The sequence below is a fragment of the Haliaeetus albicilla genome, chromosome W, assembly GCF_947461875.1.
Source record: "Haliaeetus albicilla chromosome W, bHalAlb1.1, whole genome shotgun sequence".
NCBI classification, from domain to species: Eukaryota; Metazoa; Chordata; class Aves; order Accipitriformes; family Accipitridae; genus Haliaeetus; species Haliaeetus albicilla.
In genome coordinates, this window is record NC_091515.1 from 16,477,629 (window position 1) to 16,495,575 (window position 17,947).

The 17,947-nt window shown below is 40.9% G+C and overlaps 1 protein-coding gene across 2 annotated transcripts in view; it reads right to left on the reverse strand.

Moving 5' to 3' along the window:
* Positions 1-17,947, reverse strand: part of LOC104322740 (3',5'-cyclic-AMP phosphodiesterase 4D) — a 108,549-nt gene that overhangs the window by 12,687 nt on the left and 77,915 nt on the right. The window contains exons 1-2 of one of the 2 annotated variants that reach the window (XM_069775397.1): positions 7,439-7,562; positions 2,644-2,737 (exon numbers count right to left, since the gene is read on the reverse strand). In XM_069775397.1, the coding sequence (XP_069631498.1) occupies positions 2,644-2,737; positions 7,439-7,486 (142 nt within the window). In that variant the 5' untranslated portion in view covers positions 7,487-7,562. Of the gene's footprint in view, positions 1-2,643; positions 2,738-7,438; positions 7,563-17,947 lie in introns of those variants that run through there. The other variant, XM_069775396.1, reaches the window with a different exon arrangement.

The following is a 17,947-nucleotide window of genomic DNA, read 5'->3' on the forward strand; positions in this document are numbered from 1 at the left end:
TGACTCACTCCAAATTATCTCTTCTCTGCTGAAATATACCTGCACCTTTTCTAGTCCTCAAGAAATCTTCCAGCAAAACGAGGAAAGTCCAGAACAGATGTTTCTAACGTAGAAGCCTAGCAAAAATGATGATTTAAAAACACCTTAGAACAAAAGAAATAAAAAAAAAAAAAGGGGGGGGCACTCTTGAAAATATATGTCCATTTTTTCCTTCCTGCAATGGTAATTTTCAATAGACATTGAAACCAGATAAGGGTAGCAAGTCCATTCCTAATTCCTAGAATGTTATTGTGTTCGCTTCTTCACTTTCCTTTTTTTTTCATTTCTTTTTTTAATTACCCTTTAGCAGCCTGCATTTACTGGACACCTCAAATTCCAAACAAATCACAGCGAAGAAGAGACTGTGGAAATGTCACCAATCTTTAGCCTGCAGCACCAAGTTCCCTGATTGCCCCTACCATACTTCACTACTCTCCTCATACAGACAATCAAAAAAAGGGGAAGGAGGAACGCTGCAGCTCTTAACTGGCACAAACCAATAACAGATGAGGAGCAGTGACTCGTGTTCATGCTTTGATGTTTATGGTTTTGGTCATATGCACAAAGTTTAGACCCATCAAAGGAAGGTTCATAAGCTGAGCTGTCAGACTAAATCAAGTGAAAGGAATTATCTGTCTGAATGACTTTAGATCTCCAAAGGAATTCCACAGGATTGCCTGTGCTTTTGTAACTACGAGCACACAGGGCAAAGGATCTTGGGCCCATCTGAACATCTAGAAAAGACAGCTTGCCATTTTGACCCTAGTTATGCTATACTCATTGACAGGTTCTATTACATTTTCTGTTCATAGGAAAGCAGATTAATTACGCTGAAAAAAAAAACCAACCCACCTTACAGATTATCATACTCAGTGTAGGAGCCTTAATTCTTACACAAGGAATGTATTTGTTGTCATTATGAATAACTTCATACATGTCATGTAGCCCTATTTGGGAAAACAGTCCATCTTTTTTTGAAGAACAGTAAAACCCTGTTTTTTCATGACACGTTCCTAACTTTCAAATGTGAGAAAGTCTGTAGATGTTCAGGAGATAGGTTATGTATATAAAAAATAATTAATTAACTAGATTAATTAAAAATTTTCTATGGCAAGAATGTTTTCCCTCTTCACATTGTTGCTCAGAATCTATATACTTAAACTGCATATTTTGAAAATACTCTATTTAAGCAATATTTCTGTAGCTGATGTGTTTTCCTCTGTTTTCCTCCTGTTGTATTCCTCTCATACCTACATTTTAAAGTATCCTAGGTTTTCATTTACATGCAGCCACAAAAGAATACCCAACATAGAAGTAATTGCCTTTCCAGCACCCTTTCTGCTCAAGACTGAGGTCTCATGTGAAACGCCGACAGATGCATTTCCTTACCCTGTCAAAATGAGCCTTAAGTTTTCAAGTAAAAGCAAGCAGAAACTGATGTATCAGTCTTTTCAGTTAGCCTAAAAGTGGGTCATCTTCTCATTCAACTGTACACTGTGACTTTCAGGGCTCCTGAAGCTCTGCAATATTGCTTCTCCATAACAGAGGCTCATCACTTTCTTATTGTCTGAAACCCTGTTGTGCCGCTGTTCTCAGGCACACTACTGCAATCATGGGTAAACTGAACAGACACATTAAGTGATCCATTTAGGATATGGTGACAAGCAGGATAAAATGTACTTAAAAAACCCACTTCTTTCAAAAAACACAAAAAGCCCCAGCTATGGTATCTCACACAAATAAAACAAGATGTATCTTAATATGTGTGACTGGCACTTTTTAAATACTTGTTATTCTAATTTAGACATATTCAGCTGTGCCTCCCCTTATATGCACAGTCTTTATAAACCAATGGTGTTTTGCTGAAAACGTTTGAGATTGGTATGTTAGCTTTATCTTCATGTTCAAAATCAACAGTACAGAACCAAGTTTTGTTCATTTTCACCAGTTTTTGCAAAAAAAAAAAATATACTGCCTTCATCAAAGCCATAGAGAATGAAATATACTCTTTGTAATATTGTGTCAGGTTTTTTTAATGCTCACATCCCACCATGCAAGCTCTTGAGCCACACAAATTCTCCTGGCAGTAGTCTGTTCAGATGTTGACTTAGCCATATTCATCAACCCTCTCATGCACAGGCAGGGAATACCAAAGCATCAGAATAGTGCGCTACGAGATTTTATGAGGTTACATGTGTTTGTGTGCTTCCAGCACACTGAAACCTCTTTGTGGTAACTTTCATTCTGGCCATAAGGGAAACACAGTGGAAGAATTCTTTTTAATATATGAGGTAATTAACTTATTATATATTCATTTCTTAATATGGTAGCAATATAGTAGTTGTAAAGTTACATGAAAATATGTATACGAATATTTATCTGTAACTACACGTACAGGGAAACCACATACACAAACTAAACGACCTGTGAGGAAATGGATCTAACATGATATCTCTGCTCAAACACTGAACAATGCAATACTAAATGTACAGTTTCTGAAAACAGAAATTAATATGGAAAGTTACTTGCTTTTAAGCTCTATCACAGCCCAGAGAGAGATAAAAAAACAAAAGGCAAAAAAGTTAACTCCCATCACAGTCTTACCTAAGAACGTGTTCGATATATATTCTGAGACCTGATTGCCTGACCTGCTCATTTCAGATAGGTGGGTTAGCTCCCTGTTGAGCATTCTTTTAAACTGGAAAACAAAACAAACAAAAAGTGTAAGTTAGTGATTAACATGCATTTTAGTTAGGATGGAAAGGATATGACATTAAGAATATATATTAAATTAAGATAACTGTAAAAGCAAAAATTACATATAACATTGATCTACCCTATTAATTCGTGGGTTGGACAACATAATACTTAACCTCCTAAAATACTCCATAGTGAATCAATTACTAAGGCACAGGGTCCTACTAGTAACTGAAAAATATAAGACTATGCATACACACAAATAATTAATATTCCTGTCTTTTCATTTTTTTTATTTTAATTTGGAGAGAAAATAGAAATGTATTTACACAGGACTCCTTCTCTACTAGGGGTTTCTTATCGTATTCGTAAAATAATTTGTGCATTTTTGCAATACATTTTGTAATCTTTCAATTTTATCTTCCCTCTCATCATTAATCTACTCAAATGTATTTGACAGCACTGCTCAAAAAAATCAAAATATCTTACTGATTTCCTACACGCCAATATGAATAGAAGTAGGTTTGTTGTCTTTTACTTAAAATTATTATACTAGATCAGCACAATAACTTGCCCATTCTGCAGTCTCAGAAAATTGTCTGTATCTGTATGAAACATCAGAGTAGAAAATACCCATCTATGGAAACTTCCTTTTCCCCTTAAGTTAGCAATTCACATAGGCACTCTATTGGATACATGTGGATATTAACATTCCATGAAATGTGTAATTGATTACGTACTCATCATTGAGCCTTTCTTGATTCCTTCTAGACTCAGGGTTAAATCATATCTTGTGGCATTGTGTTCAACAGGTTAATTGTGTAATACAGCTCTAGCTATGTTACATGTGTTTTCATTGACTTTAGCTCTGTTTTGTTATTATCAACAAATATAACTCAGCAATATTTATTAGCAATTCAAACAACTCTTTCCAATGTAAATTAGCATCCATCACTACTGAATTTTGCCTCCCTTTATGCCATCCTTTCATTTTGTTTTTAGATTTCTCAGTCATTTCTTCTCTTAACAAAGCCAAATAATTTGTGTCATTTTCAGAAACCTCTTCCATCTTGTTCACCCAGATATGACTATTTATTACATCAAGCAATAGCTATCCTTAGTATATATCTCTGTAAACATTCACCTGTGTTGAAAACTGGTAATTTATTCTTCTATATTGGATAAAGCACTAGACTAAACATTAACCACCTCCTTTCCATCCCACTGGAATCATCAAAGCCCTTTCTTCAAAGAGGCCTTGCATAATGAAAGGTGTTATTTTCTTCACAATGTCTTTGTAAGTCACCAATTACTTTATTGCTCACAGTGTGCCAAATAAAAATTACCTTTAATATAACACTCTAACTATTACCCACTGCATTTTCCTGCCCTCTTGACATGTGATAAGCTCAGGAACTTCCTGCTACAAAGACTGAATTCTACTTTTGTCACAAGCCAAAGGCTCAGCTTTGATCTCAGATACAGCTGTGTGCTATCAAGTGCTCAACAGATTTCTGAAAATTAGAACCATACTACAAATAGTTACACATACTATGAACTACAGGGCTATATATTCTGCATGAAACCAGTATCGACCTCTACAGTGAGGTCAGATGTTTGTCACCAATGTTAAATGTTAAAAAAAACGAGTAAAACTTGCCAAGCAGTAATGGGACTGGTCCAAAAATCCAAAGAGTATTTTTAAAAACCTTTCTTTAAACTTTTAACATGCATTTAAGTCACACTTGCTTGCTTTTTTTTCTGCACCCATGAAGGTGAGAAACGGAATTATTTAAGGCAAAAAATGAAGATCTCATAGAATGACTTGCCTCCAGACAGTATCCAGAAACTGCAGCTTTAAATTAAATATGGTGTATAGAAATCTTAATAAAATGTCAGAAGTTGACAAAATTGCATTAACTTCCAGGCCTGTCATCAGTATATCCATTACCGCTCCAGTATTCTCTCTTCCTTAATTTAATCCAACTAGTTCACTGGATCCCAACTAAATAGGTCCTCATCTGTCTGGTGGTTTCCTGATAAACCCTCTTAGATGATACCCAACTTTGCGATGCTGTTTTTTGCAGCTGCAGAGCAACACTACTGGGTCACGTTCTGCACTTTGAAAAATCATCTAGCCACCACTGGTACATACTATTCAGGAATTCTCCTTAAAAATTTCCCAGGTTTGAAAAAAAGAACAAATTGGTGTTTGTTTGCACTATCTTCTGCAGTTACCCGACACAACAAATAGGAAAGACTTTTTTTCCTCCAAATCATAAATTTAATTGCAGGGAGGAGGTAGGGAGAAGGACAAGGTTTACCTTACTTGCTAATACTGGAGGCTAGTTCCACTTACAGAAAGCAGACGGAGGACCTGGTGATGATGCTAAAGGCATTACATCTTCTCAAGTGCTTAACTGGTGTCCTGTTTGCACACTCAGAGTTAAACTCCCTCTAATGACTAGCAGCTAGGAGGCAACATTTTTCAACCTGGTCAAGATGGGCAGGAACCATTGGGAGTCTTTTTTGCCCTCACCTGTGGCTTAGAGTTTGGTCTATTTCTGCATTGCATAGAAATGATACCATATAAATGCAAAGATTTTAGTACATCTTGCTGACCTCAGTCTCTGCTGTTGTTTTCCTATAGTGAGTACAATTTTGGCTTTTGATCTTTTAGGTTTGTTATTGCATACTGGGAATAATCTTGTGGAACTTATGGAGTAGATGTTCTTTAAGAAGTTCCAACTAAATGTTTATTGTATGGATGTCCACAGCAATTGGAAGGGGCATGGCAGTCTTTTCTAATCCTATGTTCCCGACTATTCTGATGCAAAGCCTTGCCTTCCCACCTCCCATTACCCCATAAGTCACCAGAACATAAAAGCTAGATCATCAGCATGAAACCTGTGGAACACTCTGTGTTGCTGCTGAATACGGGCATACAGTAAAACAAGTCCCCCAGCTTCTGCAAGGCCCTCCTGCTAACAGTGAATTCAATGGGAGAAGCTTTTTGGCTTTGAAGAATGGTAGAAGTGTGATTTCCTCATATTCTTTCATGTTGCTGATGCCACAGCAACAAGACTTTAATTGTCATTTATTTTGAAAACATCTGGACTGAGCAGGATGAATGTCATAAAAAGCAGATCATCTTTGCCTCGCTACACATTTTTCCTATAATGTGTATACTGTGAACTTAAAAAGCACTGTACTAAAATTGTGTTCAAGTACTACTTAGCTTCTTAACTAAAATCATTGCCTATACACAGTATAGGACACTGTCTATACAGAGGATGTATTTTTCCATATGTAATCAATTACAGCTACCATGCTCTCTGTTGAACTTCAATTAACAAAAAAAAAATATCCATTTTAAAGGCTAAACAGTAAGAGTGAACATTTTTTTAAGATCAGTGATTGAATTTTTGTCATTTAGCAAGTAGGAACATGACAGCAGCTGCCTGGAGATCCAGGAAATACTTCCAAGCAAATTACAATAAATACCTCACTTTTAGCTGAATGGAAAATAATTCCATTGTATTTTTTGGTAAACAAGAAAGGAATCCACCTAGCTAGCATAATGGCATCCAACCTCTTCACAGATGACTGAACAAAATCCTCGAGAATATACTGTAACAATTCTGCATTAGCAGAGAACTGTCACAACGACCTAATGAGGGTTTTACATTTCTACTTTAAAAGAAATAATCTATGATAAAAGTAGGCATCAATACAAATGAGCATAAGAGATTCAGTCATGTGTGAATATAATGCTTGTATTATTTCTAGTAATTTAATTCAATACTTGTATTATTTAGTTCAGGAGAAATCAGAATTTTCTTTAAAACAAGATGATTTGGAACAGTTATTGTATGTCAAGCATAGGATGAGGTTTCTTTTTTTCTTTTTTACACACTTGATAACAATTATAAAGGCAACATTTTTTTAAGTACACACACAAGTAGGGCTAAAACAAAGCTTAAACATGGTTTTGTATTAAGTGAATTTCAATTCTGTACATTGACAGGCATATTGATTTAATTCCTTGGTGCAAAACTTTTCCATAAAAGAGATAAAAGCTTATTTAATTCCATTTTCTAGCAGTACTGCAGTTTCAAGCTAGTTCAAAGCTGCTCCGCATAATAATGTCGATCAATATTAGAAGACAATTTTCAGTCTCCCAGTGTTTTAATCAATAAGCTGTCTCACACACACACACACAGAGGCTACCAGAAAATGCTGTTGGAACATACTGTTAATAATTTCACATTTCTTCAGCTATTAAAACCAGTATGAGTCATACATTCACCCATTATCCTCAGCCTCTTTACTCATGCTTTCTCCATTTGCATGGTATTTCAGTTTTGAGGTTGGGTTTTTTAAAATCATTTAACATCTAGAAATACAGTTTTGTAGCAAACTTTTTTTAAAATAACACAAAACTCTTCTAAATTTCTTTGGCTTTAGACTTGGTCTGATTATGCACTGAAGCAACATTATTTTAAAAGTCCCAGCACAGTTTATAAGAAAGACTGTATACTGTGCAGTTCATTCTCATTGCTGAACAAAGGCTTGCTTTTCTGACTTTTTACTTTATATTCATATTACTCAGTCATATCACCCACAAATACTCATGCTATCCAGCAATCATGCAATCATGCACCACAAATCAAGGTTCTTAAAAGGTAAAACAAAATCCTACCTTTATGTAGCCCCAAGAAACTGAGAGTAAATAGTTTGCCTCAGGCATTATTTTTTTTTCTATACTATCAATCTAAGCTAATCAGTTCTTTGCTATCTGCTACTGCAAAAGACTTCCAGGAAAAACTCTCTCCTAATTCTTTTTGCTGATCTTCAGGTTCTCAGCAACTGTGTGCACAGGAGGCATACTGAAATGAAATCCAATTGTGTGGTCTTCTGATTGTATAAATGCCATTTGTAAAACTCCAAGCATTCAAAGGCAATGCTGAAGAGACATATTGTCCAAGTTGAAGAAATATCTGAAGAGCTAGGGATATGCATATCTCCTGAACACCAGGACTTAATGAATAATGTATGTCAAGATGCTCAGCTGCTGGAAAGACTTGCTCTATCAACAGCTACCAAATAATGACCTGAAGGGGAAGCCACAAGTGGTGGCAGTAATCCCTCCCATAGAGCCTAACTAGCAGCCAATAGTACTCTAAAATAGTCACTCTAAAAGATATAAATGTGAGGGGCTGGTGACATGATGTACGGTAATTTCCCATTGGCCAGCGCCAGGGACTCTCCTGGGCACAGGGTATTTCTTTTTTTAAGGCAAATGCCATTTAATAACGGCATCCCTGCCTGCAGCATTCACATGCCATTCAAAAATAATTGGGTTAAGTTCTCCTTGTTTCAGCAACGTTTACCAGCTCTCTTCAATGGACGCACCATCCAATCAGTTAAAATGAGTATTCTGTATCTTCATGCGGATTGCCAAGTGTTTTTAATTTTTCATATGGAAGGAAAATATATTTAAGGTTTTTTATGAAGAAAAAACAACAGAAGTAAAGCTATCAGGATTCTTGAGTAGTCTGTGATGTATTGTAACAATGAAAATGTTTTTGGCTTTTATGCCATCTAGATTAAAAACTGATCTGTTTAGCCCATTGGGCCAGTCTGCTAGTTTCTACTTCTTTTTTATTTTACGAGATAAAAGCAGTTATTACTAAGATAAAGCAGGTCATGTGTCTTACAATTCCCAGTAAATGTTAAGTTTCCATGGAGAAGTTAGAAGTGAGATATAAAAGTCCTTAAATTCTCACTGTATTTATTCAACTTTTGCTCTTTCTGCCTTGGCAGATTAATATAATCAATTACAGAGACCAAAATTTAAAAGGAGGAATGCGTTATCTTGCACCACTCTGTGTAAGGCATATGCACTACTGTGGCAAATTTCTGAGTCTTTGTTGCATCAAAAGAAGGGAGAGTTTCCCAATATGACAATGAGCAAATATCTAAGGACAAGTTGAATGAGGTGCAGCATTCAGCCTAAACCCACGCTGCTGATTCATTGGAAGATGCTGACAGACAATGATCATAAGGGAGCTTTTGGCTAAAGTGTTTTCTACTTCTCTGGGTGATGCTACACAGCAATGTCAGCAACACTAAGTGCTTGAGAAAGAATCGAACCTACAAAAATCAATAGGGAAAAAATATGAGATTAACAAATTTCTTCCTTACAGAAATGTATAGCAATGTGACAAATGGCTACAGTCAACAGATCATCCAGCGCTTATGTATTTTCATATGGAAAGCATATTGTTTTCCTTAAAATAGGTAATATAAAAAACATGTGAATGAACACATTACTGATGCATTTTCTGTATAATATGCACAGTTATACCTGCCCTGGATCTATACAGGTAGATGAATATAAAATAATTAAGTTTTTAAAAAAGACCTGGATTATTAGAAACTCAGCAAGACATTAAAATAGCCTCAAAAAAGTATTTCTGAAAAATATTTCTCCCGTTTCTTCCAGCTCAGCTTTGTAACACTGAATATAAAGCCTGTCTACATCTGCATTGCACTGTTTTTTTATCACCCGCAAGAGAGCACTGCTGCCACCTACACAGCATCAACACTGAGAACTGAAAATACTTTTGTTGATTTCTGAAGTTAAATACACTGCAAAATTACCTTCCACCCCATCTCAAAAATCGCAACACTGATGACTGCAAAAGACTCCTCTGAACCTGGTGTAAAAAGGCTCACATGGCTGCCCTGAGATTTGTAAGGGAAGCAGGAAGGTCGGTGTCCCCACAGGCATGGGGTCCCTGCCAAGCTCCCTCCTCTGCCCAGGCTTTGCAGAGGGCCTTCTGCTAGCAGCAAAGCTGGAAGAGCTTGGACGAGGCAAACACGGAGAGCCAACACAGGGAATTAGATTTTACCCTACTGAGAAATTTGTAAATTTAGAGGCTCGATGAGATACTCTCTTATTCTGACTCCTATTATTTTGTCTTTGGGAAAACATATCTGCACAAGGATCTCCAGTGCTAACACAAACCTGTGTACAGTAGCCTATGAGGAGGGGGAGAGAAGGACATGACAAAACTCTGTGTCCTGGTTTCAGCTGGGATAGAGTTAATTGTCTTCCTAGTAGCTGGTACAGTGATATGTTTTTGAGTTAGGTATGAGAAAAATGTTGATAACACTGATGTTTTCAGTTGTTGCTAAGTAATGTTTAGACTAAAAGTCAAGGATTTTTCAGCTTCTCATGCCCAGCCAGCAAGAAGGCTGGAGGGGAACAAAAAGCTGGCACAGGACACAGCCAGGGCACCTGACCCAAAGTGGCCAAAGGGGTATTCCATACCATGTGATGTCACATCTAGTATATAAACGGGGGGGGGGGGGGGGGGGGGAGTGGGGGTGGGGGGATTGCCGCTCAGGGACTAAATGGGCGTCGGTCAGTGGGTGGTGAGCAATTGCACTGCCCATCACTTGTATATACTAATTCTTTTATTATTATTGTTGTCATTTTATTAGTGTTATCATTATCATTCTTAGTTTCTTCTTTTCTGTTTTATTAAACCGTTCTTATCTCAACCCACGAGTTTTACTTCTTTTCCCGATTTTCTCCCCCATCCCACTGGGTGTGGGGGGAGTGAGTGAGCGGCTGTGTTAAACCTGCTGGCTGGGGTTAAACCACAACAGTCCTTTTTGACGCCCATCATGGGGCATAAAGGGTTGAGATAACGACAAACCTGACTAGAGATTGTTAAAACAATCCTCTCCTCTCTCTTGTTCTACTACCCTTCACGTAGCATAAAAGCCACACAAAACAACACAATGTGCTATTTTTTTTGGTCTATCTGAGAAAACAGTTGTAATGATTATGGCTGTCTTCACATAGTTCAAATAAAGGGGTAATTTCAAAAGCATTCACAGAAGTTAAAAGGACACATTTAACTGACTCTTAGTAAGAATTCTATTCCTAAATGCAAGTATTGAACAGATTCCCCTAGGAAGTAAACTGAGGTGGACTGGCATGTGTGTGCCAATGACTTTTGTGCATATAAAGCACTTACAATGATTGGATTTAACCTCTGATGATGTACACTGTTAAGCTGCCACGAGTCTGTAGATACATATCTGCTAATTTCTCAAATAATAGATGGTATTTACCACAGACTGAAAGATGTGACAATGCTACAAAACACATTCACACTTGAAAGTATAAGTATTTACCCTGAAATTAAAATAATTGTCCGAGGTGAGTTAAATTAATTCAAAATATCCATAGGTGTATGGGTGTAAGCAAAAGTACAAAGAACAAAGGCCATTTTATCAAAAACATCCCCCTTAAAAACAGGGTGTCAGGTTCCTCCAGTGCTTTAGGAAAGCACCCTTTACTCGACTTGAGTAAGGATTTCAAAATATTTTACCTCACCTCTGCCAAAAGTTTGGCAGTGCAGTTTCCCATAGGAATACTTCTCTGTAATAAAATAAAAATATATTCAGTGGGAAAATTAAGTGAGAGTGGAAAGTTCTCATTATAACTGTAGTCTTGCTGACTAAATCTAGACAAGTGATACATATACTGCAATTACATCTTGAATACGGCATGTTTTATATTGCTGCCTAAATCTGGGTATAAAATCTAGTCTTCAGCATTTTAAAATGTGACACTGATATTGTATAACAAGATTTCTTTTCTTAAAAATATGAAAGATTCTTTATTTTTAAGCCTCTGTTCTCATAGGCATTAGGATCCCCTCTGTCCTGGTTTCAGCTGGGATGTAGTTAACTGTCTTCCTAGTAGCTGGTACAGTGCTATGTTTTGAGTTCAGTATGTGAAGAATGTTGATAACACTGATGTTTTCAGTTGTTGCTCAGTAGTGTTTAGACTAAAGTCAAGGATTTTTCAGCTTCTCATGCCCAGCCAGCGAGAAAGCTGGAGGGGCACAAGAAGTTGGCACAGGACACAGCCAGGGCACCTGACCCAAAGTGGCCAAATGGGTATTCCATACCATGGGACGTCCCATCTAGTATAGGAACTGGGAAGTGGGGGCGGGGAAATCGCCACTCGGGGACTAGCTGGGTGTCGGCCGGTGGGTGGTGAGCAATTGCCCTGCGCATCATTTGTACATTCCAATCCTTTTATTACTACTGTTGTCATTTTATTAGTGTTATCATTATCATTATTAGTTTCTTCTTTTCTGTTCTATTAAACCATTCTTATCTTAACCCACGAGTTTTACTTCTTTGACGTGGGGAAAACAGACTCCACAATCAGTGAGATTGTAAAGTAGGTATGTTCATTCAGCGCTGGGCAGCACGGGGGGTAGTCCCACCAAAGTCGTGCACGCCTGACTTGGCAGTTCGCTTTAAATTTATACAGTCAAGTGTTACATATACATAGAGTTTCACAATACGCCTATACATAGGCATGACCTATCCCCACTTCATATTAAAATTAGCTCCAGGAGTAATTTCCATAGTCTCCTCTCAACTGCGCTTGCGCAGTGCCTCCTTGTGGTGGTCGTCTGGTGGGCGTGAAGATGAAGGCTGTATGTCTTCTTCACGGTGAACTCTTAACCTTCTGTCCCTGCGCAGACTCAGTTGTCCCTTGGCATTTGTCCAAATCACAAGGTCGGTCTTGGCTGGTTCTTGGAGCCACTGCTGCTTCTTATCAGGGACTATCTCCTGTCCCAGCCAGCCTCAACAATGCAAGCATTAAACATCACTTCTCATCCCCTTGGGCCATGTCTACCTCTATTGAAACTTCTTTAACTTCATTATAAGCTAGATAATTATTAAACAATTCTTTTCCACATTCATATATCTACTATATCTGCTAAGGTTTCTTTGGTTCCCCGTCTCATCTTTTTCCCGATTTTCTCCCCCATCCCACTGGGTGGGGGGGGAGTGAGTGAGCAGCTGCGTGGTGCTTAGTTGCTCGCTGGGGTAAAACCACAACAGCCCTTTTTGGCGCCCAACGTGGGGCACGAAAGGTTGAGATAACGACAAACCTGACCAGAGCTTGTTAAAACAAATTTGTTCTAAGCATTCATTATATTGGTCTAATAGTCGCTGGTCATTATGTTGATTAATGTGTTCTTAGAGTTGTTGCTCTGGTTTTTAAAGCTCTGTTATGTATCACCTTGCTTGCTGTATGTAGTTCCTCTTCTGCTGCTTTTCATCCGTGGGAGGTGGATTAAGGTTTTTGCTTTGATGTATTGTATAACACTGGTTTATGGTATGATAAAGTCATTGGCTGTGGGATTAATCCGGTATTTGCACTCAGCATTGTCACCTTTATACTGCGGGAGCCATCTGTGGGAAACTATTAATAATTATACCATTTACCTTTCCTCCATGGAAAACCAGTCTATGGGTGGGGTACCTTTCTTCCCCTCTCCTTTCTCCTTCAGTCCAGTTACAATGGTGTTGTTTGAGAATTTTGAAAAATTTGAATACTCTTGGGATGTTGGGACTAGCACGGTCCTAGCCCTACTGCTAGGAATTAGCATGCTCCTGAATGTGGTTCAGCTCTCGTTTAAGGTTAAACAACTATTTAAGAAGATCACCCAGAGATCTGCCCCAAGGCTGGATAATTATGAGTGGCAGGGTGTGGGGGGTAGTATGGGCAAGTACCTAAAAAAGTGGGCACCTCCAGTGTTTTGGAAATTCACCCCTGAACAAGTGCAGGATCCAGAAGAACTAGTAAAATATTTGGAAAAGGTATGCTGTCACCCCGGCAGCTCCAGAGAGATACAAATCACTGCAACGTGCTGGGGCCTGGCCCTTGCCTATCGAGCCCTGTTCGACACCACTCAGTACCCTCAAGAAGAAGAGAAAGTCTCTGGACCTAACAACAAAACAATGAACACCGCGGCCACTCCAACCTCAGCAACAGGCACTGCAGCCCCTCCAGCCACGACAACGAGCACGGCAGCTACCCAAACCTTGGCAACAGGCACTGCGGTCCCTCCAGCCCTGGTGACAAGCACTGCTGCTACCTAAACCTCGGCGACAGACACTGCGGTTATCTAAAACCCGGCGAGCGATACTGCAACTGAGCCAGCGGACCAACCTGCACCAGCATCAGTTGCCCCTGTACAGAAAAAGAAATATACAAAAAAATCAGTTCGCTTAGGGAAGGATGAAGATGAACCAGGGTCATCACGGGAACCGGAGGAAGAGGCAGAACCAGAGGTAATAACCTGGTCCCTATCCTTGAGTGAGCTGCGGGATATGCAAAAAGATTTCAGCCACCGTATAGGTGAGCATATTATCACCTGGCTCCTCTGATGCTGGGACAATGGGGCTAATAGCTTGGAATTAGAAGGTAGGGAAGCCAAGCAGCTGGGATCGCTTGCCAGGGAAGGTGGCATTGACAAGGCAATTGGAAAAGGGACACAAGCCATCAGCCTCTGGAGGCGACTCCTGTCAAGTGTGAAGGAAAGGTACCCCTTTAAGGAAGATGTTATATGTCAATCAAGCAAGTGGACCACCATGGAAAAAGGCATTCAATATCTGAGGGAACTAGCTGTGCTAGAGATGATTCATCATGACCCGGACAACCCACAATTACCCAAAGATCCAGATGAAGTCCAATGCACATGACCCATGTGGCGGAAGTTTGTACGGAGCGCACCATCGTCCTATGCCAACACATTGGCAATAATGACCTGGAAAGACAAAGAGGCACCAACAGTGGAGGAAGTGGCTCGCCAACTCCGCCAATACGAAGAAAATCTCTCCTCCTCCCTACAAGCCTGCATTTCAGCTGGGGAGAAGCTGTCCCAGGATTTCCAGCAATTCAAAGAGGATATGTCCTACTCCCCACCTGTAAGGATGAATGTCTCAGCTATTAGGAGTGAGCGTTCCTCTGCCCAAGAGAGAGAATATAGAAGGTACACACCGCGAGGTGCCCTGTGGTTTTACCTATGTGATCATGGAGAGGACATGAGGAAATGGGACGGAAAACCTACCTCGGTCCTAAATGCACGGGTACGTGAGCTGTGAGGAAAAACCACCACAAAAGGGGATTCTCCCAGGAAAAATGCCGCTCCACTTTCCAAACAGAGTAGAAGGGCTGATCTCATTTCTGATCCTCTTGAAGGGACTTCTGAGCCAATTTTACGAGAAGTGAATACTGGACACTCTGACCAGAATTAGAGGGGCCCTGCCTCCAGCCAGGTGGAGGAAAGGGATAACTGTGTCTATTGGACTGTGTGGATTCGATGGCCTGGCACATCAGACCCACAGGAATATAAGGCTCTAGTGGACACTGGCGCACAGTGCACTCTAATGCCATCAAGTTATAAAGGGGCAGAACCCATCTGTATTTCTGGTGTGACAGGGGGATCCCAAGAGCTAACCGTATTGGAGGCTGAAGTAAGCCTGACTGGGAATGAGCGGCATAAACACCCCATTGTGACTGGCCCAGAGGCCCCATGTATCCTTGGCATAGACTATCTCAGGAGAGGGTATTTCAAGGACCCAAAGGGGTATCAATGGGCTTTTGGTATAGCTGCCTTGGAGACGGAGGGCACTGAACATCTGTCTACCCTGCCTGGTCTCTCTCAAGACCCTTCGATTGTGGGGTTGCTGAGGGTTGAAGAACAGCAAGTGCCAATTGCTACCATGACGGTGCACCGGTGGCAATATCGCACCAACCGAGACTCTCTGATCCCCATCCATAAACTGATTTGCTGATTGAAGAGCCAAGGAGTGATCAGCAAGACTCGCTCACCCTTTAATAGTCCCATATGGCCCATGCGGAAATCTAATGCGGAGTGTAGACTAACTGTTGACTATTGTGGCCTGAATGAAGTCACACCACCACTGAGTGCTGCTGTGCTGGATACGCTAGAACTTCAATACAAACTGGAATCAAAGGCAGCCAAGTGGTATGCCACATTTGACATCGCTAATGCGTTTTTCTCAATCCCTCTGGCAGTGGAGTGCAGGCCACAGTTTGCTTTCACTTGGAGGGGCGTCCAGTACACCTGGAATCGACTGCCCCAGGGGTGGAAACACAGCCCCACCATTTGCCATGGACTGATCCAGACTGCACTGGAACAGGGTGAAGCTCCGGAACACCTGCAATACATTGATGACACCATCGTATGGGGCAACACAGCAGAAGTTGTTTTTGAGAAAGGGAAGAAAATAATCCAAATTCTTCTGAAAGCCGGTTTTGCCATAAAAGAAAGTAAGGTCAAGGGACCTGCATGGGAGATCCAGTTTTAGGAATAAAATGGCAAGACAGGCGTCGTCAGATCCCAATGGATGTGATCAGCAAAATAGCAGCTATGTCTCCCCCGACTAATAAAAAGGACACACAGGCCTTCTTAGGAGTTGTTGGGTTTTGGAGAATGCATATTCCAAATTACAGTCAAATTATAAGCCTTCTCTATCAAGTGACCCGGAAGAAGAATGATTTTAAATGGGGCCCTGAACAACAACAAGCCTTTGAACAAATAAAACGGGAGATTGTTCATGCAGTAGTCCTTGGACCAGTCTGGGCAGGACCAGATGTTAAAAATGTGCCCTATACTGCAGCGGGCGAGAATGGTCCTACCTGGAGCCTCTGGCAGAAAGCACCTGGGGAGACCCGGGGCCGACCCCTGGGGTTTTGGAGTCGCAGATATCGAGGATCTGAGGCTCGCTATACTCCAACTGAAAAAGAGATATTGGCAGCATATGAAGGAGTTTGAGCTGCCTCAGAAGTGGTTGGTACTGAGACACAGCTCCTCTTAGCACCCCGACTGCCAGTGCTGGGCTGGATGTTCAGAGGGAGGGTCTCCTCTACACATCACACGACTGATGCCACGTGGAGTGAGGGGATTGCACTGATCACACAATGGGCTCGCATAGGAAACCCCAGTCGCCCAGGAATTGTGGAAGTGATCATGGACTGGCCAGAAGGCAAAGATTTTGGAATGTTGCCAGAGGAGGAGGTGACGCGTGCTGAAGAAGCCCCGCTGTATAATAAACTGCCAGAAAATGAGAGGCAATATTCCCTGTTCACTGACGGATCCTGCCGCATTGTGGGAAAGCATCAGAGGTGGAAAGCTGCTGTATGGAGTCCTACACGACAAGTTGCAGAAACTGCTGAAGGAGAAGGTGAATCGAGTCAGTTTGCAGAGGTGAAAGCCATCCAGCTGGCTTTAGTCATTGCTGAAAGAGAAAAGCGGCCAGTGTTCTATCTCTGTACCGACTCATGGATGGTGGCAAATGCCCTGTGGGGGTGGTTACAGCAATGGAAGCAGAGCAACTGGCAGCGCAGAGGCAAACCCATCTGGGCTGCTGAATTATGGCAAGATATTGCTGCCCGACTAGAGAAACTAGTGGTAAAAGGACGTCATATAGATGCTCACTTACCCAAGAGTCGGCCCACTGAAGAACATCAAAACAACCAACAGGTGGATCAGGCTGCCAAGATTGAAGTGGCGCAGGTGGACCTGGACTGGCAACATAAGGGTGAGCTATTTATGGCTCAGTGGGCCCATTATACCTCAGGCCATCAGGGAAGAGATGCAACATATAGATGGGCTCGTGATCAAGGGGTAGACTTGACCATGGACACTACTGCACAGGTTATCCATGAATGTGAAACATGTGCTGCAATTAAGCAAGCCAAGCGGTTAAAGCCCCTGTGGCATGGAGGGCGATGGCTGAAATATAAATATGGGGAGGCCTGGCAGATTGACTATATCACACTCCCACAAACTTGCCAAGGCAAGAGCCATGCGCTTACAATGGTGGAAGCAACCACTGGGTGGCTGGAAACATATTCTGTGCCCCATGCCACTGCCCGGAACACTATCCTGGGCCTTGAGAATCAGGTCTTCTGGTGACACGGCACCCAGAAATAATTGAATCAGACAATGGGATTCATTTCCAAAACAACCTCATAGACACCTGGGCCAAAGAGCATGGCATTGAGTGGGTGTATCATATCCCCTATCATGCACCAGCCTCTGGGAAAATTGAGCGATACAATGGACTGTTAAAGACTACACTGAGAGTAATGGGGGGTGGAACCTTCAAGCATTGGGATACACATTTAGCAAAAGCCACCTGGTTAGTCAACACCAGAGGATCTGCTAATCCGGGTGGCCCTGCCCAATCAGAATTTTTAGGTACTGTAGAAGGGTATAAAGTCCCTGTAGTGCACATGAAAAATATGTTAGGGAAGACAGTCTGGGTTAGTCCTGCCTCAGGCAGAGGT